The sequence below is a fragment of the Carassius auratus genome, chromosome 29 (genome assembly GCF_003368295.1).
Source record: "Carassius auratus strain Wakin chromosome 29, ASM336829v1, whole genome shotgun sequence".
Lineage (NCBI taxonomy): Eukaryota > Metazoa > Chordata > Actinopteri > Cypriniformes > Cyprinidae > Carassius > Carassius auratus.
In genome coordinates, this window is record NC_039271.1 from 9,632,727 (window position 1) to 9,660,488 (window position 27,762).

Genomic DNA, 27,762 nt, shown 5'->3' on the forward strand with positions numbered 1-27,762 from the left:
ACATTTTTTTCATACAATGCATATATGTTGAATTCTTAAATGTTCCTGTTTTCTCATAGGCCACCTGCCAGTTCTTGAACCCTGGTGGATGGCAGTGTGTGTGTGAGGACGGTTATGCTGGTGATGGAAAAGTCTGTTATGGAACCATAGCACAGGTACTGTATATGATTTTGTGTTATGTTTCTATTCTTTTTTGTTGAGGTTATACAGAGGTCAGGTTTATACTGTCTTATACAGTATAATTCAACTATTGTTATTACTTAAAACTGTTATTTGTCTAACATTATTCATTAGTTGTTTCATTTTGTTTTTGCAGGAGGTGGCAACAAACCCCAATCTTCTAGAATTCAACCTCTGGATCTTGGTAATTTGTGTTTTTAGAGTTTTTATTGACTCTTTCTGCAGATTACAATATTACACTGATAGATGCTGTCGAGTTATTGTTTATATGCAAGTGAAGGAATAATTAAAGCAATTCACTCAGAAACACTGATTCATTTGGGAACTAAACGAGTGAGTAAAGTAATCATTCACTCTTTCAGTTTCGTCAAAAACACTGATTCATTTCTTTACGTTATGTCACTCTGAGACATCCAGCAGTGTCGCTGTGGATTTGTTTTGGAACGAATATAAACAAAGTTAACTGGTAATATTGTGTTAAAATGTAAGTAATTGAGATTGATATTATTATCAATGTTATGTCTAGATTTTCAAGGCTGATTGTGTATAAATGATGTTTGAGTTCCTAATAAGTTCTGGAACATTCCAGCAAGCGGATCTTTCTAAACTGATGTCAGAGACAGAAAATTACACACTCTTCATCCCATCGGCTCAGGCCAGAGAGAAACTGAGTCAAGAAGACAAAGACTTCTGGATGACCCTCAGTAACCTTCCAAGTCTCCTCAAGTAATGGCACACAATTATCATGCAACCACAGCAGCTAATTTTGATAATAATTCATCCTTTTTTGTTTTAATAGTGTTGCTTTTTTCTCACAGAAATCACATTGTTTATGGGTTATATGCTCTCAGCGATCTCCATGCATCCCCTTCCCCACAACTGCTTTCCCTTTTAAAAAGGACTCTTCCTATTTACTCAGACAATGATGTAAGAGGGAAATATCTTTTCTGTTCAATTAATGTCTGTCATTCAACTCCGTCATGATTCAACTCATCATGTCTTCTGTTTATCTTTTTATTCAGACCACTATTGTCGCAGGAGGAAAAATAACTTCTGGAGATATGGCTGCAAAGAATGGAGTTATCCATTTTATTGACAAAGTACGACCCTAGAGTATTTTCTTTTAATAAAATCTAGTACAACATTGGGTCTCATTTACTAACACTTGCGTAATTGTGTACACAGTAAAGGTTATGCAAAATTCTGTTTCTTAAATTTCAAATAAAGTGCACACTTACTGATAAAGTGATGACATACACACAGATTGAAGAAATTATGCCACTGTTGTTGACTCTAGGTGTTGATGCCTGAGCGAAAGATGAGTGAAGGTTTACTGGAAGTGTTGAGTCAGAGGGCTGATCTCTCTCTCTTCCGCAGCTCTCTCTTGGTGAGTCGGATAATTTGTCTAAGTCTTGTAGGCCTGCCACACCACGGATGAAAATAATCATCCTTTACATATGGCATGGAATTGGTTTTGAATTGGACTTTAACAATTGTTGTTGTTTTTTGCATTTACCCAGAAATACAACTTGACTAAAGAAATGGAGGAGTCCTCGGCTTTACCGTGTTTGCTCCAACAGACAGTGCGATCAAAGAATACCTCAGTAGAACGGGCAAGGAGTCAATGGTATTATACGAACACACTAAAATACACAGCCTAAGTGATATTGATTATTTAGTGTCTCATTTTTGCATTATGAATTTTGTTTCTAGGATTTGAATGTGACCCAGTATCACATTATAATAAATGAGACTCTAAAAGATGGAGATTTGGTGGATGGACTGTATAAAGATACCATGCTTGGCTTTTCCTACCAACTGGGAATTTTCCGGCAAGATAAGAAAGTAAGTCAGTGTTGAATTATGTCAAGTCAGCTTAATAAATCAAATGCTAATTCTTCTATAAATATGATATTTTTCTGTCATAGTTGCTTGTAAATGAGGCTGAAGTGAACGTGACTGACATAGAGACCAGTAAAGGTGTGATCCACACCGTGTCTGCAGTCCTGAGCATTCCCAGCAACCGCTGTGACAGAGCTAAAACCAAAATTGTCATGGTGCAGTACATCTATTTAACTATTTTATGATTAAGTCATTCTTACTTGTATCCTGTAAATATCCAATCTAAATATGGACATTGTATCTGTAGGGACGCTGCATGGACTGTTTCCACCCAACGGAGAACCCTTGCCCTTCAGGAAATAAAAGACTGGTGTGGTCCAAAAACAACAACCTAAAAAAAGTGTTTGGATGCCAATGTGTCATATGATAAAGATGGTCATGTTATGATTTAATTGAAAAATGTTATAGTAGTTTGATTACAAATGGACAATTTGGATATCTTTAGTACGGGAATAAATTTAGTTATTTTTACTTGAAAATGTGTAATTAATTGAAATCGCAAAGGGAAAGAAAGGAGTAGAAATCTTTCCACATTCCCTATGGGAAGAAAAAAACTAACTGTTTTCCTATTCATTGTTTGTTCTCAGATGAGCCGAAAGAGAAGATGCATGTTTACTCGAGTATACAACGGAGAGACAATGCTGATCATCGGATGCAAAGTTTCTTGTGAGAAAGTCAACATTGTAAGTACAAGATGCATTCATTCACTTTTCACAATCACAAGCAGCCAGAACTTCAGTTAAAAAAGTTCAGTTAAAAATACAAAAATAACTAGTAAGCTGTTTTTGGGGAATGTACTAGTGATTCATTAGCCACTATGGGTAAATCAGTAAAAACAACGAAGTGCTGAAAAACTTATAATATAATGGTACATTAAAATGATATAAGTACTAGTTTTGCAATATAAAGCAGCATAACAAGCTGTTTTGTTCAGCAAAAAATAACTAGAAGCAGATGACACCGTTATCCCTGCATATTCCAGTGTCAAATGGCCATGTCCTCTTATATGTTAAAATAAGGCAGATATCAGAAACCGTTTCTCTATCTTTGCAGGAAAGAAAGTGTTGTGCAGGTTATTATGGTATTAACTGCGAGAAGTGTCCGGGGCCAGAAGGCCAGTCCTGTTTTGGCAACGGTGTGTGTGTGGATGGGATCAATGGCACAGGCATCTGTCAGTGTAACCAGGGCTTTAACGGCACCGCGTGTGAGACTTGCGAGAATGGAAAATATGGAATTCACTGTGATCAAGGTACTAAACATTTAAAAGCTCGTACTTTCATATACTACATACTCTGTAAACAATTAGCTCATACTAATTTTGCATATGCACTATCTTTCTTTTTAGAGTGTAAGTGTGTTAACGGACGCTGCAAAGACGGTGTGGATGGAGATGGCAGCTGTACATGTAATCTGGGCTGGAGAGGAGTAACCTGCAATGTTGGTATGATGCTCACCTGTCACACAAATGTTGATGCATACATTTGGATGCCTTGCACCACCTGAGTATATATTAAATGTAATCTGTAAATAAAAATGAAGATCATTTATGTTGACTATTTTCAGCTATTACATCAGATATGTGCGGAGGAAAATGCCACAGTAGTGCCAAGTAAGTTTACAGTACTACCATCTGTATCAAGTAAACATTCTTGGGTATATCACACAAAACCTGTAGAGATCACGTCATATTACATATCAGAATCAAAACAAAAGTATTGTTCAATTGAAAATTTGCACGTCGTTTTTTACACATAATCGAACCATTTCCATTCTAAAAGAATAATAAATAGGCATTATCTTTTGTTTTATTTAAGTCTCATATTCTCACCAAAGCTGCATTTATTTGATAAAAAATACAGTAAAAAATAATATTATGAAATATTACAGTACTGAAAGAAGTGTCCTATCTGGATGCATTTTAAAATGTAATGTTTAACTGTGATGGCAAAGCTGAATTTTCAGCAGTCAGTCTTTATCGTTACATGATCCTTCAAAAATCATTGCATATTATTAAAATGGATTGAAATTGAGCTATTTTGAAACAATGCAGGTCTTTTTTTTTTTTTTTGGTCATTGCTGACTAAAAGTTTTTTGAATGGTAATGTGAATTTGGGTGAAATGTTACCACACTTGTCTAAATACTAGTCTTGCTGATATAAACTTAAAAATAATAATTTCAGCAACCTAAAATGCTCAGAAATCCAGAGCTTGTCAGGTAAACAGCATCCTAGGAATAGGATGCTTTGCAATTAATGTATACTCCTCTAATTGAGTGAGTGGTTTGAAATTTGTCCTCTTGAGAACCATGCATCTAGAAAACAAAATCCCCGAATTTGTATTAATCCTGTATTTTAAAAGATGTGTACAGTACACCTATGGCTAATTGCAAATACCTTATCAACAATTGATTAAGCACTTTTTAGCTTTTGGAAAATGTGACCTGGATTTGCTTTTGTGACATTCATGCTTTCTATGCTCTTTAAATATTGCATTTATGACTTGGGTTTGATGTTTGTTGTAGCTGCTTGATGAACGTGATGGAAAATACATATTACTGTAGTTGTGCTGCAGGATTTCAGGGTAACGGCACATATTGCACAGGTAAGCATCTCAAGAAACATTCGAACACACTGCTGTCAAATAACATTTGTAGCCAATGAGTCTAAATGGTGGTTTTATGTACTATACGGTGTTATTTCCAATCCAAGCGGTGGACGCATGTGCAGAGAATAACGGCGGCTGCTCTGTCCATGCCGTGTGCAAGAGAACTCTCCCAGGACGGAGAATATGCGTGTGCCACCCGGGTTATGCAGGCGATGGAAAAGTATGCATCTGTAAGTATGTTAGTTTAATATCCAGTTTGAAGGGTAGTGTACACAACTGGTAGTACATGACGCTTACAGTGCCAATATCCTGGGTTTGAGGTCCAGGAGAAACACCAATATATTTACAGTGAATGCAGTGCTCTGTGTTCCAAATGAAACAAACTTATTGCATTTTATATGTGTTAATGAGTGTGTGTGTGTGTGTCTTTTGAAGCTATCAATCCATGCCTGGATGGTAATAATGGGGGATGCCACGCAGATGGTGTCTGCATTCATACAGGCCCTAATAAGGTAGGACACAAATATAAACAGACCATTCATACAGCCAGCAAACAAATCAGATACGATTTTATAAAGTGAATCCAGGGTTCCTGTAGGTTTTATGAAGGTAAATTTAATAAAGTAAAGAAAACTGAAAGAAATGAAAAGGGAGCACAATAAATCATGTTCAAAACTGGTGGCCCATTTCACCATTTGACCTGTACTTTAGTTGGCTGAGGAGACGAAGGATTAGATCTCAAATTAATCACCATATCTACAGTATGGGCTTCTTTAAGTTACTTCCAAGAAGGCACTGTCACACCATGTCATAAAATCATTCACCACTAAAAAAAATCTAATAACCACCTCACTGTCTTAAATTCTAATTTAAACTCTAAAAGTAATTACTCTCTTTACTAAAACGTAGGACTGAATAGTATTAATAGCCGACGAAAAATTTATAAAGACCAACATAACATGGGTTTTACAGTACTTTCCTCCAAATGTTTCGTAATCATATTTAACAATGTGGATGAGGCATCCTCAACTCCTCTTTTAGTCTGGTAAGGAAACTTGAACAGATCTACAAGACTGAGTTTTCAGTAAAAGTTTATCCCTGACAGATTTCTCAAACATTCATCAACAATGATGTCAGAGCGAGGTGTCTATAAAGTCATTTAGTATCTTAGGATAACTTTCCCACAGGCACAACTACGGCTTCTTTCCACAACTTAGGATTTTTTTTTTGAAGATAAAGCGACTTTTAGAAAAAACAGGACCTTGTTGATCACACGTCTTTAGTAAACATCCCCCAATCTTATCTGTGCTGTTAATTCATAAATACCAGAACGTGAATATCAAAAACCTCCCAATTTGTGCAATCAAAACATCCTCGCACTGCTAAAGATGAATCCACAGACCATTTCTTAATCAATTTGGTTTCAGCCTTATACTTCTTTAAAACTGTTTTATACACAGGAATTTAAAAACAAAGTGTTATGGTCAGACAGTCCCAATGGTGGATTACTAATGGACTTATATGCACCTCTGACAGAACCATAACACAAGTCCAAAGTTTTGGTAAATAGTGTTGCACAGGTGACATACTGTTGAAAATTGAGCAGAATGTGTTTTTAAAGAGAAACAGTATAAATGCCCTATGATTTAAAAAAAAAGAAAAAGAAAAAAAAGTTTTTAGCTGTGTCTGAAATATTTTACATTTAATGCGCTTGTTTACTCACCCTCTTATCCCTCTATAGCAGATAGCATTTGAGTGCACTATATCAGAAAGACTTGAAGTGAGCGAATTTGTACTTTTAGATTTCATCTACCTTATTTTAGAAAGGTACACTCCCAATGACTTAACATTGTAGTCAAATTATACATGCCTCTGAAAACCACTACATTTAATTTGAGTGAAAAAAAGACCCATGTATAATTGAGATAGACTTGACTCACCCATAAAATAAATTTGAAGAAATGACACTTAATTTACTTGATGTGATTTCAGACAGCATGTAATTGCAAAGAAGGCTTTTCTGGGAATGGAAAGCAATGTGAAGCCATCAATGTCTGTCTTGAGGTATGTGCTTTTTATAACTACATTAAAAAGGACTATATTAGTGGTTCCCAACGTTTTAGGTCACCACACAGATTCATTGGTTCTAAAGGTTTTAAATGTTTCATCAGATCAGACACACTTGTTCATCCATTCTGAATTACAGCCCACCATTTAAAAAACACTGTATTACAAATTACATTGTTGCACTCAGCTCAAAGATCAAGATGAATAGCATGGAATGTCACTATAATTCTTTTTTTTTTTTTTTTTTTGTCAGAAAAATGGAGGATGTCACAGGTATGCCCAGTGTACCATGACAGGACCCCTGCAGAAGAACTGCACTTGTAGGACTGGCTTTATTGGAGATGGAGAAACTTGCAAAGGCACCCTGCAAAGAGTGAGAAAAACAGCAAAATGTAAAACACAGGCACACAAATGAAGCAGTAACTTAAATGCAACTAATTTCTTTCATTTTAGGAGATTCGAAACCGAAATTTATTAGACTTTTACACTGGACTGACGGTACGCTTATTCTTAGTCATTTTTAACAAATATGTTTTTTTTTTTTGTTTTTTTTGCCTAATTGACAATTATTTAACTGAATTTACAGAGAAATGATATTACTGAACTCGGAAATCGTGGCCCCTTCACAGTCTTTGCACCAAACGCAGATGCTTACAACAAGCCAGAGGTAAGACTCAAATGTGGTCAATCGGAGCAAATATTGTGACTTAAAAATCACAACAGCAGTACTTTTCAACTGAATTGAAGACTTGCATTGCTACTCTAAAAACTGCATTCACAAAAAAAAAAAAAAAACAATAAATAAATATATATCTTTGAGTTCTCGGTTTATTTTAGCTCAACAAACAAAGCAAACCATGATACTTTAAAAGTTAGTTCCCACTAGCACAGGGCTGGCAGCATTGGTCCTGAAGGGCCCATGTCCTGCAGAGTATAGCTCCAACCCTAATCAAACAAACCCTGCAGAACAGTGGCCCTCCAGGAAGAAAATAGCCTTGCACTATTAGTGGATATTTCTGCATTGGAGTGAATTCTATGAACCTCAACTGTTTAGTAATTGACAAATTTAGAAAAAGACATGTTGACATTAAATAAAATACACTATCTGACTATTTAAGCATCAAATATAACTACCAATGAAAAGTCGAGGCATTACCCAGTTTGTGCAGGTACATAGGCAGCAGTGTGATTGGATAAAATGCTGGGTGGAGAGTAACAGGTGTCTAATCATGCTGCTGGAGGGCCACAGTCCTGTAGAGTTTAGCTTCAAACCCAATTAAACACCTAAACCCGAAGCACACAAATTACATGCATATTAGCTTGTTAGCATAGTATGCAATATGATTGGTTGACAAATTACAAGTGGAGGACCTATCAGCTTGTGCCATGACTGGCTGGAGCATTATCCATCCAGTCTCTGTGCCATGTGACTGAACTTAAAGACATGAAATGAACACAAAAGTGATGAAATGATGATATTGTCACTGAGATAAACTCAAGAATCGAAATGGAAAGCTTTAGGATGCATTATGGTCATGAATATTTAGTAAGAAAATATGGTTCATCGTCATGAATTTGTATAATAATATAAGCTAAAATATGACTTGGACAAGTTTTCAACATGTTTGATGTGATTCACCCAAATGTCCTTTGATCTACATGTCTACTGTACATCTATATTTGAAATCTACTGTGTCTCTTAATGAGTGTCATTAATAGTAAGAGGAAATTGTGATGTGATAGCAGGTTTGTCACTGCTTTTGTTTAGGTTAAGGACATTGTAAAGCGGACTCGTATGGAAATCAAAATCCTGAGGTACCACATTGTGGCTTGCCGTGCCCTCCTCCCAGAAGACCTCATGCAGCCTCGTAACTTGACCACTCTTACTGGTGACATCCTCACCATTACATACTCTGAGGTACAGTATGCTTGATGCAAAGACAGACAACATTATCATGACTCCGTATTATGAATGCATGAGATACATATTATGGATATTACTGACACACTCATTATTTGTTTCTAGGACACTATATACATCAATAACAAAGCCAAAGTGCTGTTCAGTGATCTGGAAAGTAGCAATGGGATTTTCCATGAGATTGACACTGTTCTAGTGCCCCCAGGTCTTCAGATTCAGAAAGACAAAGAACAAGACAGCAAACCAGTATGTCCCCACAGGACTATTCTGACTATAATCTTTATTTTATAATGTCATGAGAAATAATCAAGCACGAAACTATGAAATTACACTGATGTCTTTTTTTTTTTTTTTTTCAATTGTCCTTTTTTTTCTGAAAGCGTAACCTCTCAGATGTGGTCAGTTCCCATGGATTCAAGACATTCTACAAGCTTTTAGAGGTAAAATAAGCAAAAACTATGTTTATATATAAAATAAAAAGTGTTATATTTAGAGGAATTATTTTCTAATAAAATCCAAATCTTATATTACTTTGTTTGTTTAAAGGACACCGATACATTGAAGTTGGTGATGGATCCAATTCATCAGCCTGTCACCCTGTTCCTGCCCACGGACGCTGCAATGGCCGCCCTGGCCCAAGAGCAAAAAGACTTCCTGTATGCCATGCATAACCGTGATCAGCTAGCTGAGTATCTTAGATACCACATCATGCGTGACAGCAAGGTTGGTCTCTATCAAGTGTATAACATTTTGTGGAAAGGGCTTAGCTGTGTTCAACATCAAGACTAATATAGTATGACAGGAAATTCAGTGTTGACTCCCTAATGCATCATTTAAATGTATTGCAATTTATTGTGTCTCCTAGCTCTTGCCCTCAGAGCTTGTCCATGCCAGCTCTTTAAAGACCCAACAGGGCTCAGATCTGTCAGTGGCCTGCATGGGGGAAGAATATATAGTGAGTACTTTTGCAGGAAAAAATAAATAAAAAGAATTGCCTTGTGGATAAAAAAAAAAAGCTGTTTATTTAATAATTATGCATCATATCATGCATATTTATCTCTCAGGGGGAGCTTTATGTGAACCATAAAAGCTGTCGGATTGTAAAGAGAGACCTTGATTTCAATGGAGGATTGATTTATGGCATTGACTGTCTGCTTAATCCTCCAAGTGTCGGGGGGCGCTGTGACTATAAGCACACCATTGATTTCACTGTGAGTTCCAGCAAAGTATTTTCACTTATTACATCTGAGAAGTACTTGTAGTACTTTGTACAATGTTTGTAGTACAGTATGTAGTGTGCAGTTTGCATCACTGTAATGTGATCAGATCAAATCAATGTACCTTTCTTACTTTTGGTATCTTGAATAATATTATTATTATTATTTTTTTTTTTTTTGCAATAGTTGGCTTGCAGGTATTGTGGTCGTGCTATTTTGGATTGCCCGCTTGGAAGCAAGCCAAAGGTACGTTTTATTTTCATTTGAAGTCAAACCTTTATAGAGAAAAAAATATGAAAATTTGCCATCTATTCAGTCTGCACTTATTAGATGTTGTGGGTTTATTGTAAAACACATACTAAATAGTGGTGCATTTTTTCCCTCTCCATTGTCCACGAAGTACGACATATCTATAGCCAGTAGCCCTTACTCCTTTTATCACTGCTATGAATGATTTGATGTTATAAAATATTTTTACATCAAATAAATACTCCTTATTTATTTTCATGAAGGATCCTGAAAAATATTAAGAAGCACAACGTTATTAATAATAATAATAAAATGTATGTTGAACATTAAATCAGCATAATAGAGTGATTTCTTAATAATTACAGTATGTGACATTGAAGACAGAAAAAAATCAGCTTGGTTCACAGGAATAAATTACATATAAAAATATATATCAGAATAGAAAGCAGTTAATTTTTTACTATATTTCTCATCAAATAAATGTAGCCTTTGTGAGCATAAGAGACTTCTTCAAAACATACAAATCTGACCAATACCAAACTTTTACAATTGACTCTTTTGTGTGTGTGTGTGTGTGTGTGTGTGTCAACTTGTAGGAGTAAATTGGCATAACAGCTATGTACTAAAAGCCCCATTTACATCTAGTTAAACGGATACTGTATTAAAGAAAAAACACTAATTTAACTGTGTTTTTAAATCTAGTCAGAACAAAAGTGTGTCCGGTCGGATTCGCTGCTGTCTAGTCGTGAAGGATGTCAATCAATATGTACAGTGGTCATATGGAAGCCCAAGTGCTGTTCTGGGTACTACGGCAGGGACTGTCTTGGTAAGCAGTGTCTCACTGTACTATAGACGCCAGTTCAAACTATCGAGCTATGCTGGTTAAATATAATACAACAAGACTACACACCCCTTTTGATATTAAATAAAAAAACAATTATTAGCCATTCATTTGTTTTATGGCCACTGTGTGTGGAAAAACAGTTATAAGTTAAGAACATTTTCTGTTCTCCAGCATGTCCTGGGGGTCCAGGATCCCCTTGCAGTGAGCATGGCAAGTGTGACGAGGATCATCTAGGCAATGGCACATGCACTTGTGATGCTGGATTCACAGGTGTAGCCTGTGAGTTGTGTGTGGATGGCCATTTTGGACCTGATTGCAAAGGTGAGACTTTTCAAAATACATTTCAATTTATTAGATATAATAAATTTTACTTATGATTGTAAACTTGGTTTTCTGTCTTCTTCCTAAGCCAGCAACTGTACAGAACATGGGTTATTTGTTGAGGGTCCTAAAGGTACCGGTTCATGTTTTTGTGAAGAGGGCTGGACAGGTCTGAGATGTGAGAACAAACTAGGTACAGACCTTTTGGTTATTCTTTTGTTTTTGGGTTATATACCATACAAGAAAAAGACAAGCATTGCTTTATACCTGAAAGCCCATTGCACCCTGTGTTTCTGATGTTTCAGCTGATGGTCCCGTTTGCAATCCGGCATGCCATGAGAAGGGCGTCTGCATGGAGAATAACACCTGTGTCTGTAAACCCTTCTATGAAGGAGACGGTATCACCTGCACAGGTACATACATGAAGGTCTCAAAAGCAAAGTGATGATAAAACAAAAGTAGAAACCGTCGACTCACTCTTACCTCTTATGTAGCGGCCGATATGTGCAAGTACTGGAACGGCGGCTGTTCGAAGGATGCTAAGTGCAGTCAGAAGGGGGAGAAGGTGAGCTGCACGTGTCTCAAAGGTTTCTCTGGCGATGGCTTTGAGTGCACACCTGTTGACCCCTGTGCTGACGGTGAAAACGGCGGGTGTCACGAACACGCTATCTGCACTATGACCGGAGCTGTAAGCAGAAATTTATCTTTTAATATAGTTATTTTAACAGAATGTGGTCTTTATACAGATACATTAATCTTAATACATCCATAAACCGATATAATATGCATCTTTCACCAGGGAAAGAGGAAGTGTGAGTGTAAAGACAACTATATTGGTGATGGGATTGATTGTGAAGCAAAGCAGCTGCCGGTCAATCGCTGTCTACAAGATAATGGACAGTGCCATTCAGATGCTCAGTGCACAGACTTACACTATGAGGGTATGTATTGTTTATATGAACTAGTGTTAGTGCATATAAATAGTGTTTGAAATGCTTATTGCATAGTTCCTTATACTTATTTTACTGGGTGAAGTTCATTTCATGGCTTAAATAAATCAGATGTTGCTCGAGACTAACGTGTTTGGCTTGTGATTACAATCAGCTTTTGCATATTGGTTGACTTATGAAAATAAAAGAAAAAAGTGGTTTTGATGAACAAAGTAGTTTTTGTGTGTGTGTCTAGGAAGATAAATAAGGGGATTTTATATATGATAATAATATAATAAAATATATAATAATATAATATATAATAAAATATATTTTTAAGATTTATTAAAAAAAGTATTTACTTAAAAAAAATCTGAAATTAGTTTCAAATTCAATTAATTTTTATTTAATTCAAATTAAATCAAATTAAAGTATAATTGTTTTAAATGAAAAAAAATAAAATACCTATTTTAGTACTGCATAAAATATTTAAAAACAATATTTCTTGTTTGCCATATTGCTTATCGTAACTCATTCTGGGATTGTTTTCTTGACAGAATTCATGCAGTGTTGCTTTAGAAAATGTTTTCTAGGTAGGGAGTTAACTAAGCTAATTGTTTTTTTTGTCTTTTAGATAAAACATTGGGGGTTTTCCATTATCGCTCACCAAAGGGACCATACAAACTCAACTATACAATGGCGCAGGAGGCCTGCAAAGAAACAGAAGGCACTATCGCTACCTACACACAGCTGTCCTATGCCCAGCAGGTGGCGCTCTTACAGTTACACTAGATGTCATACCATTAGCACTCATTGTCTGAATGTCATCGGGTGTCTTTTCTCTAACGTTTGTCCTGCAGGCTGGTTATAACTTGTGCGCAGCAGGCTGGCTTGACAGAGCGAGGGTAGCATATCCCATGAGCTTCTCTAACCCTAAATGTGGCTTTGGACATGTGGGGATTGTGGACTATGGTGTCCGCAATAACTTGAGTGAGACGTGGGACACATTCTGTTATAGAGTGAAAGGTAAAAGTCATCATGGGATATTTGTGGAGCGGTGTATATACAAGCAGGGGCAGTTTGGGTTTAGACGGTTTGTGTGTGTTTCAGATGTGAAGTGTGAGTGTAAAACTGGCTACATTGGTGACGGATACTCCTGTACAGGAAACTTGCTGCAGGTTCTCTCATCCAGACCAACCCTGTCTAACTTCCTGTCTGTGAGTAGAGCTTGTTTATTTCATTGTTTGTTTTTTGTTAAAGCATCAAAATTATTTTATGGAGATGGTGAACCATGGTGTCTATTTTTTTTTTTTTTTTAGCAAATCCTGAATTACTCAACTTCAGCATCAGGAAAGAAGTTTGTGAATCGCCTAAGTAACATCACCATCCAGTCCACTCTGTTTGCACCTGATAATGATGGTCTCTTTAGCAATCAGGTGACACCCACATCCACATTTGATACTTTTACATTTTGCTGCCATTTATTTTAAATTCAAAGTGTTTTTTCTTTTTATTTAATCTCATGGTAACCCCACTGATGCATGACTTGTACAACAGTGGACATTATATTTTATAGAGAAAAATATTTGGTGTGATATTATAAAGACAACTTGTTATTGTTAAAATTAAATAATTGGCTTTTATACTGTCACTATGCTAAAGCCAAACAAATTATTAAAGTATTATCTTTAATATTTTTACTTCGTATTAAACTGTGAAGATTTTTTTTTTGATACACTAACATTCAAAAGTAAAAAAAAAAAAAAAAAAAATGTAAGTTGAAATTAATTAAAGAGTATAATATTTTTGTGGAAGCTGTTTTTTGTTAGGATATTTTGAGTAAAACGTAAAAAAATTGCATTATTTAAAATATATAGTTCATCTTTACTGTCACCTTTCATCCATTTTATTTATCCGTGCTAATTAAAAGTGTTAATTTATTTCAAAAAAAGGAAATGATCACAAACTTGTGAACAGTAGTGTACATATAAAAAGAAATTTTAAAAATTCAGATTTATTTGTAAAGCAATTTTCACAATAAATACGGAATCATTCCAAAGCAGCACATTAAAACAAAATAGTATGAAATACTTTATAAATACTGTAAGTAAACATTAACTTTAACAGTACAAAAAATAATCTAGGACCTACCCCTGTATTGGCCCCCTTGGTAAATGACCTTTTTGTGTTCAACAGACTTTAAGCGGCAGAGACATAGAGCACCACCTACTGGATGGGAGGGCTTTAGTACTGCAGGCACTTATTAATATCACTCATGTCCGAACACGACTCGGACACAGCCTGACCATCACAGGCGTGCCTGATCTCCAGAACCCTCAAACAATGGTGAGGATGCAAACTTTCTTCCATTTATATCAATTTGAGTCACATGGATAAACGTGTTTAATCTGCTTGTCGAAACTCTCATCTTCATAGACTTCTTCGGGATACATCAACGACCGTTATGTCATGGACTCCGACATTTTGGCATCCAATGGGTTCATCCATGTTCTGCAGGGCCCATTGAAAGCACCCCCACCTCCACCTCCGTCCATCCACCCGGCTCATAAGGCTGGGATGGGCATCGGCGTCCTGGGACTCATCATCCTCATCGTAGGAGCTGGATTTGTGGGATACAATTTCTACACACATAAAACAAAGCCATTCCAGTTCCATTATTTCAAGGTATCTTGTTTGTGTTCACATTTCTGTATTAGGGCTGTCAAAGTTCACATTAGTGGATTGTTAATAATTTATCAAAAAAAAAAAAAAATTATAATTAAAAACTAATGTAGAAATCTATTCTACTGAATGTCGTGAACACAAATTGACAAAATGCAAGAATTACAGAAATGATTTTGTCTATAAGTTTTTTTTTTGTGATTCAATAATTGAATCTACTGACAGCAGTGTTATATACAGTACACTTTATTTTTTTCTATATGTGGTGTGTTTATACATAATTTATTATATTTTTAGGATGATGAAGATTTGAACCCATCCGACTCCAGTCCAAACATCACTAATCCTGTATATGAAGCTTTCCCTGCCACAAAAGAACAAGCTCCAGCGGTCAGCGAGTCAAATGTAAGACAAGCAGCTTTTTTACCCATCAGACACACAACTTTGTTTTTATAGAAACATTTTGGGGAACCAAAAATTGCTAACTTGGTATAAGATTGTTATAGTTGCTTAAATGCCTAGAATTTTTATTGTCTTACAAGACTTATTTTACATTATACCAACCTTCCCTATAATATTTAATTGAACTAATGTGTTCAAATTGAAGTACATTAGAATGGATCTGTTTTGTCTTTTGTAAAAGGAAGAAGACAAGCATCAAGTGATTTCCAGTGGATCCTATGACCTCCTCCAGGACAGCTGAAATCAGCACATCAAGCATAAACTACCGAATTATTTGAATCCTCTCTGTAGCAGAGCAGTGGGACTTTCTGCTTCAGTTCTCTCTGAGAACAGAAGAGGATGCTGTGAACATGTCACAGTGATGGGACAGTTGAACACTAACGCTAGATTGAGAAATCAATCTGAATTCACTGAGATTGTATATGCATTTTTTTGGACAAGTGATTATTTGAATGTGTAAATGTTTTGAATTTGGTTACCAGCAGTTTCTAAATTCTGTTGTACTTGAGGCATTAATAAATGCCCAGCATACAATGTTTTCAATAACTGCCCTGCTCAAAGCACAAATTAAATGAAAAAGAGATACAAATTGTGATGGTTGTGAGGTCTACATATCTATTTTTATGCATAAGTCTTGTGGAGGTGCAATCTTTTGACACATGTGACATGCTTAATTATCTAAATCACCTTAAAGTACATGCACCTGAAAATCATTTTCTGTGTAAACAAACAAAAAAATTATAGATTCACAGATGATAATAATCTTAGGTTTATTCAAATGTAAGACAAACTAATATGCATTGTCTAAAAACAGGATTTGGAAACATTTTAATTTTAATTGAATTTCTTTGACTTACACATGCATAAAACAGTACATAGTACATGGTATTCACTGATATGGTTATAGCAACAATAACAATATCAAGACTTTACAGGAAAAAAAAAAAAGATAAACATGAAGCAAATGGTCAAATAAGAATAGCCTGGGATATAAAAGAAAGACAAACTGCAATTTTGATTTGTCATCTTTGGTTTTAGCTTGGTGCGAACACTTATAAATACAGTTGTAGTTTTTTTCATATACTGCAAATCCTAAATAAATAATGACCTTTTCATTGAATTAATACGTTATGGCATCTATGGTGTAATTTGAGTTTCACTGTGAGTGGAGTCTCTTGTTTTCACAGTAAAATCAGTGACTTTCAGTTTCTCAAATTTCACAGTTGCAGACTTAAGTGACGGTTGTCATGTTTAAATGTCTCAGTCGACATCTGTGACACTGGTTTCAGGTGAAAGCGAGGACGCTTCCCTGAAGAACTCATCCTCTTTTAGCATGCTCTGGAGAACACAGGAGAAACTGAGGTAAGGACGAGAGACACCACAGCAGATACAGTACAGCAGGAATATTATGTGGTTGTCTTACAGTCAGGTTGTTGATTCCCTCTGAGAATGCGCCGATCTGTCTCACTGTGCCCTCAGAGTCCTCCATCTGCACAGAGAATAACAACATCATATAAACAATTTAACAATAACATCCCACTATGTCCAGAAAACGTATTAAATACTGACAGTTAAAATATGATTCACAATTTAGCTGCATTGCATCCTGTACCTGCTCCAGCTGATCCTCATATATGCAAAGGCCTTTATGGAAACTGCTGCTCTGAGGCATCTGCACATCCATGGGGCAAACATACTCTTCCATCTCCTCCTGTCGCTTCCGCCTCATTGTCCCAAAACTTCCAAAGGACAGACGTCTTGGCTAAAAGCAGGAGAAGATGGTAAAAGACGGGAAAACTTTATCACCATGCTGTTATTATTGTAAGTTAATAAACAGCTGTTTACTGTTGTATTTCAAACATTAGTGACATTCATGGTCCCACAGGCAAGCTTGCACACAGTTACTTGCCTTAACTTTAGCTGTGGCTGTCAGGACAGTGTAATCTGGGTTTTCGAGATACTCCTGCTTCAGTCTTTGTGCCTCTGAGCCAATCAGAAGATGGAAGTTGTTTGCAAGGTGACGTCTCAACAGAGTTTTATTTGGTGGGATGTTAAGAAGCAGAGCCATTGTTTCAACATTGAAGCGTGGCTCTAAAACCTGAGAAATGCAAGTAAAAAAAAAAGTAAAATAATAAGTAAATGCACTGTGAATTTGAACTTATTTCCTGCATGTACCATTAGGCCTCCATGGACTCCACTTCCTCTCAGGTTGGGTGCATACTCTGCTAGATCCACTGAACGAAGCCACTCCATCACTCTGTGATTGGTCCATTGACAGATTTCTGCTGGCGTGGGATTGTTCTAATCAAAGGGGCAAAAATAAAACAAAAATTCAAATCTGTTTCAAAGTGAGTGGAGTTAAGTGTGGTAGCATAATGACAGGTTGTGCTACCTCGGTCGGTCGGCGGCGGAGGCAGCTGGGGTCATAGCAGTTGATACGAAGCACCTGAATGGCCCTCTTAATACTGAGATGGTGAAGCACACTGCCCACTTTCAGTCCCAACAAGTCATCCTAACCAAAGAGATGTAGAAACCTCAACCTTAGAAATGTGTTTCCAAATCAGCACATTGGAATGATTTCTGAAGGATCATGCGACACTGAAGACTTGAATAATTGTTGCTCAAAATTTAGCATTGCCATTATTGGAAGAAAATTTTCAAATATATTACATTTACATTTAGTCAATTAGCAGATGCTTTTAAAGCGTCTCCAAATCGACTTACAAATGATGACAGTGGAAGCAATGAAAAACAACGAAAGAGCAATGATATACAAGTGCTATAACAAGTCTCAGTTAGCTTAAACGCAGTACACGAGCAAGGGCTTTTAAATAATATAATAAATAAAAAGAAAACAAATAGAATAGAAAAAGAATAGAGCAAGCTAGTGTTAGAGGTCTTTTTTATAATTGTATAATAAATGAAAAGAAAAAAGAATACAAAAAGTTTAGAAAGATAGTTAGATTTTGTTTTTTTAAAGGAATAGAATAGTGTAGAATAGTGAGTGCTAAAGTTAGAGGGTCAAATAAAGATGGAAGAGATGGGTTTGAAACCAATTCTTGAAGATTTTATATTAAATTAAAATGAATTATTAGATTAAAATGCATTGGAATATTTAAATTATAATAATATTAGTAGTCATTTATTAGATACCTACCAGAGTCATATAGTGAAGCATGCGCCCATCCACTCTGCCCTCGTCAAACTGAGATTTATACTGAGGAAGGCCGATGTCATCCAGCCATCCTTTGAGATAATTACATTAATCTTGAATAAAATGTTATTAGTGCATCCCTAGTATTACATCTATCAGTCTTCAATAACATTCAAGATTGTTACTTACGAGTAACCCAGTTGTAGTCCAGTTTACCCATGGCATCTTTCTCCTCTGAGCCCAGCGACTGAAGAGCCAGCTGCAGTTTCTTTCTATGTAGAGGATGCCTGATGCCCATTTCCTGAAGCGCAGAGAGAACTATCATACAGTACACAGAATAACCAAATATATGTGTAGCCCTTTCAACATGAAGATATGTTACACAAATTTGAGAAATGTGGGGCAGTTCAGGAGACCTTTTCCAATTCATGCTGAGACGCCTTCAATAAAGTCTGTCCAGAGCTGATCCACTGCTTCGCCTGGTTTACATACAAGCCCAGATCTTGGTTCTGTAGCCACTCGCACACCTGCTCTTTACTCCACCTGGAAAATGGGCTGTCCAGCTCACTGACAGACACATTTACAACATTACGATTTGTAGTGCTTGGGGGGGAAAAAAGATAGAGATTAAAAGAACTCTTAATAAACAAACTGCCTGTACTTGTTATTGCTTCGCTGCAGATCATGTGACCAGCCCAGTCTGGGTCCCGCTGTGGCTCGGACTCCCCCTCTCCTAAACTCTGACTCCGGAGAATCGTCCAGGTCAGAGGAGGTGGACTGACTTCTCTTCATCCTAATGATTATACAGATGTATAAAAGTGAATATCTTCATCTTAATAATCACTGAAACGTATTAACACATTTAAAGACCTTCCAAATAACTTCATGATCCCCTTCGATTTCTTCTTCCCTTCAGGTGAGTGTGTCTCCAATGCTTTTGTTTTCTGAGTTTGCACTCCGGCCAAATCCAAGTGCTCAGTTCCCTTCCGCTCTCCTTCAACTGCCCATATATAACCAACAATTCATCGATAGGGTGAATCTTACAACAAATTGCCAAGAAATGTGCATACTTCATCTCAGAAGCCAACTGTAATGTGAAAAAAATATATAAGTGTTTGGCCTGACTCACCCAGATTGGGAGCACTGCTTGTCATCTTGTTGCCTCTGATCTTGAAAAAGCCACGTCCAAAAGAGGAACGTGTTTTTTTAGAGCCGAAACTCTCATTCCCCACTGAGCTTGGCTGAGTCGGGGGGACGGATGGAGAGCCTCCAATTTTACTGGCTTCAACCTAAAATATAACAAGCAAGTTTGCTGATCTTGGTTAAGATATTGCACATTTTGTTTTGGGAAATTATTGCCTCTAAAAACCTCTCAAGTTCTAATGAAAAACAAATGAGATGCTTTGTAATCAGCATCAGTTATAATAAAAAGTGCCCAGTGCAGCTATTTTAATGTAAATACAGCTCTTTGTCAGGCTCATGTTGATTTCATTTTTTTACAATGAACTTGGTGTGTGCTGGACTGGGTGATGTGAAGTGCTGTAAAAAGGGAGCCATTGTGCTTACAGGAGAACAGTGGCATTATTGTGTGCAAGTGAAGTTTTTAACCGACAGGGGGAGCCAGACGGCTAAACATGCAAAGTCTCCAAACTTTTTTACAGGATCTTATTAACATAACTAGTTCATAATTTCTCAGATTAAGTTGGTACCTCATTATTGCTTGTCAAACGAGACCTTTCAGGCTGCTGTACTTCAGAGACACTGAAAAAAAAATGAATAATTTAATAATTTATGATAAAAGTGTACAATAAAGGCACAAATCCCATGATCTTCAGGGAGAAGTTGTTTTGTAAGATATGATGAATTTTTTATCTAAAAAATATTTTTTCATTAATTCAATTTTTAAGCCCAATTTTGTAAACTACTCATGGAAAGTGCCTGAAATTAATACATCTTTTAACATAGCACAATTTAGCTATTTTTTTTTTTATCTCTACTTTGTTCCCCAATCATGAACCATGCTTGAATATCAATATATCTTTGTATGAACACAGTTTAAATAACACATGTCTACAGTAAGTAAACAGACCTGTCAGTGGTCTCAGCTGCAGGTTTGTTTATGGTCACTTCAGGGAGCAGCTCTGAACATGGGATGAGCTGAGGCTATACGAGAAACAACAACAACACTGATGGATGCGAGTATGCAAGAGAAAAGTATTTTTCCTGAGTCAGGTTTCAACAGACAAGAGGAGCAGGCAGTGACTGGTCTGAAATCACAGGATGCTTCTCCCAAACAAAAACACGTTTGACATTACACAAAAAAAGGGGTTATGGTTAAATTGTTATTCTCTGTCAGACCAACACAATGAAAGTACTGCAAGGAGGGGGTCTAAAAGGAAGTCTGAGGAACATCCTGTGTACATAAACTGTGTGTGTGTGTGAGACCCTTCATACTTCATCAGTTTCCTCTGTGCCTCCTGTGGAGAACATCTCGGTGTCACACAGGCCTTCTCTTGTGTCCTCGGCTCGGGGTTTGTCTGGGAAAACAGCACAAGTCAAATGACAGGATAAATCAGCCGAGCTGTTAGACTGGGATGTGGACAAAAGCTTTCTGGAAAATTTCCTTAATATCAAAATAATATTGTCTAAATTTCATAAAGACACCAGGGAAAACAGACACAAATGGTAATGATTAAACAATAAATGTCATTTAAATTATCACTAGCATCAAGTTACTAGTAAATGGTAACAGGAGATTAAACTACTAAAGATAGGCAGAAAGGCTTGTATACTTATTATCAGAGTTTTTTTAAAAAAGTCAACAGGTTTCAAATTCATGTCAAGGAGATAATGTTTTTAATTGTTTATAGTGTGCCATTGTAATATTAGCATTAATGTAATGTAATATTAAGGAATTAATACATAAACAAAAGACAGAAATAAAAGTGTGCCCTGGACATCTCACCTTTCAATACCTGCACAGACATCACCATATCCTGAACTCGCTTGTAACCGGTCAGAGACTGCTGCAGCTCTTTTATCTTCAAATCCTAAAACGTTTCAGATTAAAACAATATAAAGTTGAATATCAAATGAAATGAAAAACATTAATTAAATTACACTTTATTTTTTATTATGATTTAATACATAATATAATATAATATATATAAAATATAATCATTCTGGCCAGTTCTGTATATAATCTACCTACTTCCACTGTACATTCATACATTTAGGCAAATAATAAAAATTCGAAACTAAAGTCTGTGATATAATGTGTGTGCTGGCAGGTGGTTGATGTGATCAGGACATCATATGGTTTACCTTCTCTTCATTAGCTGCCTTCAAAGACTCAACAGCTCTTCTCATTCTCTGCACCTCCAAATCTGAACACACAATCCACAAAACACATCTTGTAGCATACAACATGCTAAACATTTCAGAACAAGACGGCCTTTGACAACATTTTTATGTCTCAGGAATAACTAAAATAAACACCTCAGAAGCTGCATACCCATCATGCTTGAAGTGAAGATGATTTGCAGAAAAGAATAAATATTGTGAGAGAATACAAGCACGTCTAGCAAATCTGAGTTATAAAAGCAGGGGAGTCTGCAGCCAAAATCAGGTCACCATCAATCAAAAAGCATGTCTAGACGTGTAATACAAACCTTCATATACCTCATACATTCCAACACAGTTTTTCTTGGGCTTACAGTGTGCTGTGATAGTTTCTCCTTCATTACACTCAAATGTTTTTGTTCCTGTGTCATGCATTTAATAGGAGATTTAATAACTGCAAAATATGTCTGTGCGAGACTGTCTAAACACAGAAGTCACCTTTTCCACTCATACACCATATTTATGCAAATCAGCATAAATGATGATAGTGGATACAAAAACACATCAACAGAGATGCCATGAAAAATATTGATAATTGGATTTTTACATTTTAACAAGTTTTCAGGCACATATCGTCCCCTTGGAATTATAAGGTTCTATCTGACATTTTTGTCAAAATTGAGTTATTCACATATTCTTATTCTGTGACAATTTATTTACATTATGTGATGTTTTATTTTAAGTTTTGTACATTTTGGGAAAAAAAAGGTTCTATCTGCAGAAGTCTATGGAACACAAAAACTTTGAAGCTCAATATCTCAAAACTACTCAGAACGCAGATAGAACCTTATAATTCCAAGGGGACGATATGTAATACTACAGTGCACCTATATATACACAGAGAGATTGTTGTAAATATTTTCTTACGTAATAAAGTTCTTAATTTTGCATTAAAATTATATTTTGAAACCACTAGTTAAATCTAAAATTAAAAAATGCATTGTGTTGAAATAGCAGAATGCTCAGTGTACCGTTTTCTCTGTTTTGTAACTGTTCTGTTTTTAGGGCTTCTGGCGTGGCCTGGTCCTGAAGTCTCCTAAGTGCGTGTTCTCTCTCCTCCAACTGCTTTTGTAGTGATATTAGCTCCTCCTGAACAATAAAAATCATAATTAACAGCTCCCAGGACATTCCATAACTAAAAATAAGCTCCACATGTGCCAACCCCATATTAAATTAGCTCAAATGTACTTATCTAATGTAGCATTATTAAGAAAATAATGTGCAATGCTGTTTCAAAGTATGTAAGAAACAAAACTGAGTGGCAGAAATACACACACACACAAAAGACAATTTTACATGAATCTGTCCAGCTATGTGAATTTGTCCAGTTTTGAGCATGTGGATAAATCTCATGAGCTTGGCACATTCCAGTGGCTAGTTTGAAGGCTAGAGTGAACTACACAAGGATTTCTCTATGTGGTAAAGTGATTCACAGAAAAGTGCTCGGTGTTACACTTCAGTACTGTTAATCTTATGTTGTGTAATTATCACCTGACCATGAGTAACTCGTACTTTGGTAGAGTTCAGACTTCTCTCATAATCTAGTCTCTCATACTCCATAGAAGTCAACTGAAGGCGCATGTCTTTCACATCCTGATAAAGACCCTAAGGAGACAGACCATGATACAGTAGTCAAAGAGCCAAGAAGAATTTTGTGACTTGAAATGCTAAATTGCTTTGAGTTTTGTTGGATGAGTGGGCAAAAAAAAAAAAAACATTGAAACTGAGAACTTACAAATATACTTAATATGAAATCTAAATCTCCATTAAACAGATGAAACCTAACCCATTCTTTTAGTCCGCTGTGGATTTCTGGTTTCTGAAAATGAAACTCCCTTTTGGGCTCATGCAAGTGAGAGACAGCTGAATGGGTCCAGTGTAGTCTGGACTCAAAAAGGGCAAAAAAGCTTTATAACAGGAAATGGCTCTGGCACTAAGCATTTTGCTCTCACCCTCTGCTGGATAAAACTGGAAGCTTAAGCAGAAATGAATGTCACTATGGAAAGAATAGGGTGGTCAAACCATAATAGCCGGGATTAATTTCATTAAATGTTCAGATTGTCACTACAGTTCATTCTGTTCTGCATTTAGAGCACTTTTAAGGTTCTGATTAATGATGGAATACTGTAATTTATTAGGCCTGTGGGACTCTGTGTCCTATGAAATTCACAGTGATGGTGCAAACATGTGGTCCTTACCTCACTTTCTCTGCAATCCCCTTCTGCAGCAGCTAGCTTTAATTTCAGACTTGATACTTCGGTCAGCAGTTCCAGTTTCTCAGTCTCTAAAGCACTCCTGCTTAGCAGCTCCTACAAACAATTTACAAATTTTTTTCTGTTTTTCTGAGGGAATCTATTCCGTTAATACTGACCACTCTTACAACAATGTGTCTTAAATGCTGTGCACTTCTGTTATCGGACATAAGCTTATAAAAGAGACCACACACCTGTTGTAGTAACTCTTCTGTAGCATTCAGTTTCATGCGGTGTTCCTCAAGGCTCGAGTCTAGGTCCCTTATTTTTTCTCCTTGAACTTCCACCTGGTCTGTAAGAACGCTTACCTGGGGGATAATTAGAGTGGATAGTTATTGAATTTGTGTGATGCGTGACATTTAGAAACTACAATTGCTGAACTCAGACTGACAGCTAATAGGAAAGCAGAGGCACACAACTTTAAATCTAAACAGAAAATCCCAAACAAACCCATAAAGTCTTTTAACTTGTTTATGACAACACACCTGTAGCACTAGACATTCTTTGTCATTTTCCAAGCGAGAAAGTCGCTCCTGGTAGACCAAATCCCCTGCTGCAGATCCATGGCCATTGGTCTGGAAACATAAATAAATGCTTAAAGTGTTATATGTACTTTTAGTCAACATTAAACATTAACAGGCTCTAAACAATCAAAAAAATGCAGTGAAATTAAATTTAAGACCAAATTCAGTCAAAAGCCAGTGGGACCTGAAAAATAAAAATCACATGCTGCCATCAGGGAGTCATGTGGGGTTTGTACTGATGATACGTTGCTCTAAGAGATGCATGTGAAAGGTTTTCACATTGTAAGATTTAGCTGCCCAGGAGTGAAAATTTCACAAAGCAAGTATGCATCATGTTGAATATGGAAAAAGGGACTGGGGAGCTGAAATGTGCTTAATCCAGATGAATCATGACTGGAGTTAAAGACGGAAAATTCAAAGGTAGAAATCTTATGTCAGACTTGCAGATATATACATAGTATGAAAAAATGTAAAAGATTTTGCATCAAACAGTTTACAAAATAAAGGCCAAAATTGCAAATATTATTCTAAAAGAAGAATAATAAAAAAATATATATATTCCTATTATAGCCTTAAAAAAAAAAAAAGAGGAAAAACCCACCAGTTGGCCTTGTAGCCACTCAATCAGACCCTCAGCTGTGGTTTCGGACACCTGACTGCGTAGACTTTCTTTTTCCCCGGGATCCATCAGGTCCAACGCAGCCCTCAGGTCCTCCAAGAGATGCAGCACCCGAAGGCTGCCGAGGAAAGGCGACGTTGGTGACTGACAATCAAACAGGCCATTGGTGTAGTTCATAGCCTTAGAACCTGTGGCAAGTGTGGGAATGAGAGTCAGTGAAGGGATTTAGGGATGAACCAAATTGTTGGGTTCCGTGTACAATTCAATTGGTTGCAATAGTTCACAAACTTGATGGACTACTTCTATTGTGATATTTTTTGTCATTTTAGGAACGTGACTGTGTGGTGGTATTACCTAAAAATTAAAAAGTGAGTACTGACTGAATTTTTTTATGACTTTTGTTGCTGTATCTACTTTGAGCACTATCCAAAACAAAACACAGGTTGGATGACTGTGACCGCACTGTTCGGATGGCTTACTGTCAGAAGATGTAAACAGTGCGATGTCCTCTGCCATAATTACAGAGTGAATAGGAAAGCATAATCTTCAAGAGACTCACTCTTGGTCCAGACAAAGACTTTCATTTTTCTCTGATGTGTCCCTGATGTTCCCAGAGATGGACAAAAGTGTGGTCACATACTGAATGTGCATTAGATTTCATCAGTGCTGAAATAGTGGAAAAAGCTTGTAATGTTGCTCACTACGCATACAGTACTCTCAGATCTTACAAATCTGCAGAAACACTCAAGAGTGCAGATTTATTCTCCTTGCCAGTTTACGTAAGTGCATTGGTCTTAAGTTATTTCAAATAATTTGCCAATAATAAAAAAAAAGACTACTCTGTTGATGACTGTTTAAAGCTGCAAATGGTATTAAAAAAAAAAAAAGGAGAAAGATTAATTGTTGTACACAGCATTTTTCATTTGTTTAGTTGTACCTGCAATGATGCCATCCATCTGCTCCAAAGCAGCTGCCAACATTTCACTGGCATCGCACATCATGATCACCTTTCAAGAAACCTGCAAATGTAGCATTTTAAAGGTAAGCAAGGACACTGCTCTCTTTCTCTCTCCGAGAGTCATTAGTGGTGCATACATTAACCACCCATTTTAATAATAATATTATTATAAAAAATAAAAAACGATTAAAAAGTTGCTATATCTGATAACAACAATTATAATAAAATAGAAGAAAAAAAAATCCTGCATTCCATATATCTAATGTTCTCTCTCCTGCATTGCACTATAATATGATGCGTTTCTGTCCCTAACACAGAATGGGAGGACCTGTGTGTGGGATAATGGAATGATTCTCCCAGGATTTTTCTCCACTGGGCTTTGGAATGCTTGGAATTCCAGACCTTCAAAACAAAGTCCCACAGGTTTCATGTCCAGTCTGTTAGTGCCACTGGCCTACAGCTTGACAGAAGCTTCCCTTCTCTGCACAAGAGGTTGGAGTGTTGGAATAATCTATTTCTAAATAAATGTATATTGGCAAGGCAAATTAAATCTAATAGTCAGCTATGCCTCATTTATGAACATGTCAAAACATGCATAAGAAGCAGCTCAAATGTGCGTAAAGAAATCATAAGACAATCCTCAACAGTATGCAGGATAGTGTTGTTATTGTTCATTAAAAATAAACATTAAAAATAGTTTGTGTTAAAGTCGAAACTAAATTTTAGATGAAAACTGAAATTACCAACTTAAACAGAATTATTTTAGCTAAATATTAAAATTACTTACTAAATACATACATATACATATATAATATATATAATATATATATAAAATAAAATGGGGATGGGGATACTAAAATGGAAATTTGAAAAATAAGCTCATACAAAATAAGAAATATTTATTTGTTTAAGATACTACAATAGTAAATTTAAAGAGACAAGCACAGAAACCAAAGTATGTTGCAGACATTTCACGAAGAACCAAAGAATCATACCAACTTGTGAAAATAATTATATATTACTTGTGTTGTAATATACATTTAATTTATTTAAACTTCATGTTTTAAATCTAATAATTGTTCACATTAGTAATGCCATAGGTTAACTTCAGGCTTCTAGGACAAGGGATGTGAAAACATAATACATGGGTCTCAAAAATATGTTTTTTTTTTATATGTTACTATTTTAATAGTTCCACTACATTATGATCTTAAAGGAATCTCAAAACATAGATGCAATGCAATGGTAAAAGACATCCTTCTGAATGTGTAGGTTTTACAGCTGTGCTATGAAGGGGAATGGACAAAATTTTAAGTTTTACTATGCAAACTATCTAATATATCAAAGCTAAAACAATACAGAATAAATAATAGGGAAAATAAAACAAACAACTAGCCAGTTGTTTGGTGGAGAACTAGTAAACCATACTGACCCATCACTATATAGGATTACACTTCTGGTCACAAATGGACAAA

The 27,762-nt window shown here is 36.2% G+C and overlaps 2 protein-coding genes across 2 annotated transcripts in view; one reads left to right on the plus strand and one right to left on the minus strand.

Moving 5' to 3' along the window:
* LOC113048014 (stabilin-2-like) overlaps nucleotides 1-16,004 on the plus strand; it is a 28,531-nt gene extending 12,527 nt beyond the window's left edge. The window contains 43 exon segments of the mRNA XM_026209505.1: nucleotides 60-155; nucleotides 317-364; nucleotides 770-906; nucleotides 999-1,107; nucleotides 1,203-1,280; nucleotides 1,478-1,567; nucleotides 1,701-1,728; nucleotides 1,731-1,807; nucleotides 1,894-2,025; nucleotides 2,109-2,237; nucleotides 2,330-2,392; nucleotides 2,670-2,765; nucleotides 3,136-3,331; nucleotides 3,428-3,523; nucleotides 3,646-3,691; nucleotides 4,604-4,683; nucleotides 4,791-4,916; nucleotides 5,122-5,198; nucleotides 6,679-6,750; nucleotides 7,007-7,126; nucleotides 7,207-7,251; nucleotides 7,340-7,420; nucleotides 8,522-8,671; nucleotides 8,780-8,920; nucleotides 9,055-9,114; nucleotides 9,221-9,397; nucleotides 9,540-9,629; nucleotides 9,739-9,885; nucleotides 10,078-10,137; nucleotides 10,843-10,966; nucleotides 11,156-11,305; nucleotides 11,394-11,498; nucleotides 11,611-11,718; nucleotides 11,800-11,993; nucleotides 12,105-12,246; nucleotides 12,869-13,002; nucleotides 13,095-13,260; nucleotides 13,345-13,451; nucleotides 13,554-13,670; nucleotides 14,431-14,580; nucleotides 14,671-14,919; nucleotides 15,214-15,321; nucleotides 15,560-16,004. Coding sequence (XP_026065290.1) covers nucleotides 60-155; nucleotides 317-364; nucleotides 770-906; nucleotides 999-1,107; nucleotides 1,203-1,280; nucleotides 1,478-1,567; nucleotides 1,701-1,728; nucleotides 1,731-1,807; nucleotides 1,894-2,025; nucleotides 2,109-2,237; nucleotides 2,330-2,392; nucleotides 2,670-2,765; nucleotides 3,136-3,331; nucleotides 3,428-3,523; nucleotides 3,646-3,691; nucleotides 4,604-4,683; nucleotides 4,791-4,916; nucleotides 5,122-5,198; nucleotides 6,679-6,750; nucleotides 7,007-7,126; nucleotides 7,207-7,251; nucleotides 7,340-7,420; nucleotides 8,522-8,671; nucleotides 8,780-8,920; nucleotides 9,055-9,114; nucleotides 9,221-9,397; nucleotides 9,540-9,629; nucleotides 9,739-9,885; nucleotides 10,078-10,137; nucleotides 10,843-10,966; nucleotides 11,156-11,305; nucleotides 11,394-11,498; nucleotides 11,611-11,718; nucleotides 11,800-11,993; nucleotides 12,105-12,246; nucleotides 12,869-13,002; nucleotides 13,095-13,260; nucleotides 13,345-13,451; nucleotides 13,554-13,670; nucleotides 14,431-14,580; nucleotides 14,671-14,919; nucleotides 15,214-15,321; nucleotides 15,560-15,619 — 4,761 coding nt within the window. The 3' untranslated portion in view covers nucleotides 15,620-16,004.
* A 313-nt stretch (nucleotides 16,005-16,317) lies between these two features.
* Nucleotides 16,318-26,378, minus strand: LOC113048015 (liprin-beta-1-like). Its single transcript, XM_026209506.1, has 24 exons — nucleotides 26,267-26,378; nucleotides 25,312-25,517; nucleotides 24,672-24,761; nucleotides 24,381-24,494; nucleotides 24,133-24,243; nucleotides 23,447-23,539; nucleotides 22,906-23,023; nucleotides 21,857-21,918; nucleotides 21,498-21,582; nucleotides 20,987-21,069; nucleotides 20,622-20,695; nucleotides 20,242-20,293; nucleotides 19,662-19,821; nucleotides 19,403-19,532; nucleotides 19,194-19,325; nucleotides 18,949-19,099; nucleotides 18,722-18,833; nucleotides 18,536-18,624; nucleotides 17,771-17,890; nucleotides 17,554-17,679; nucleotides 17,288-17,476; nucleotides 16,991-17,140; nucleotides 16,802-16,867; nucleotides 16,318-16,716 (listed from the first exon to the last, which is right to left on the minus strand). Exons 1-24 carry the CDS (start codon nucleotides 26,328-26,330, stop codon nucleotides 16,639-16,641), a joined length of 2,655 nt encoding a protein of 884 aa, XP_026065291.1. The 5' UTR covers nucleotides 26,331-26,378; the 3' UTR covers nucleotides 16,318-16,638.
* Between the last annotated feature and the right edge of the window lie 1,384 nt (nucleotides 26,379-27,762).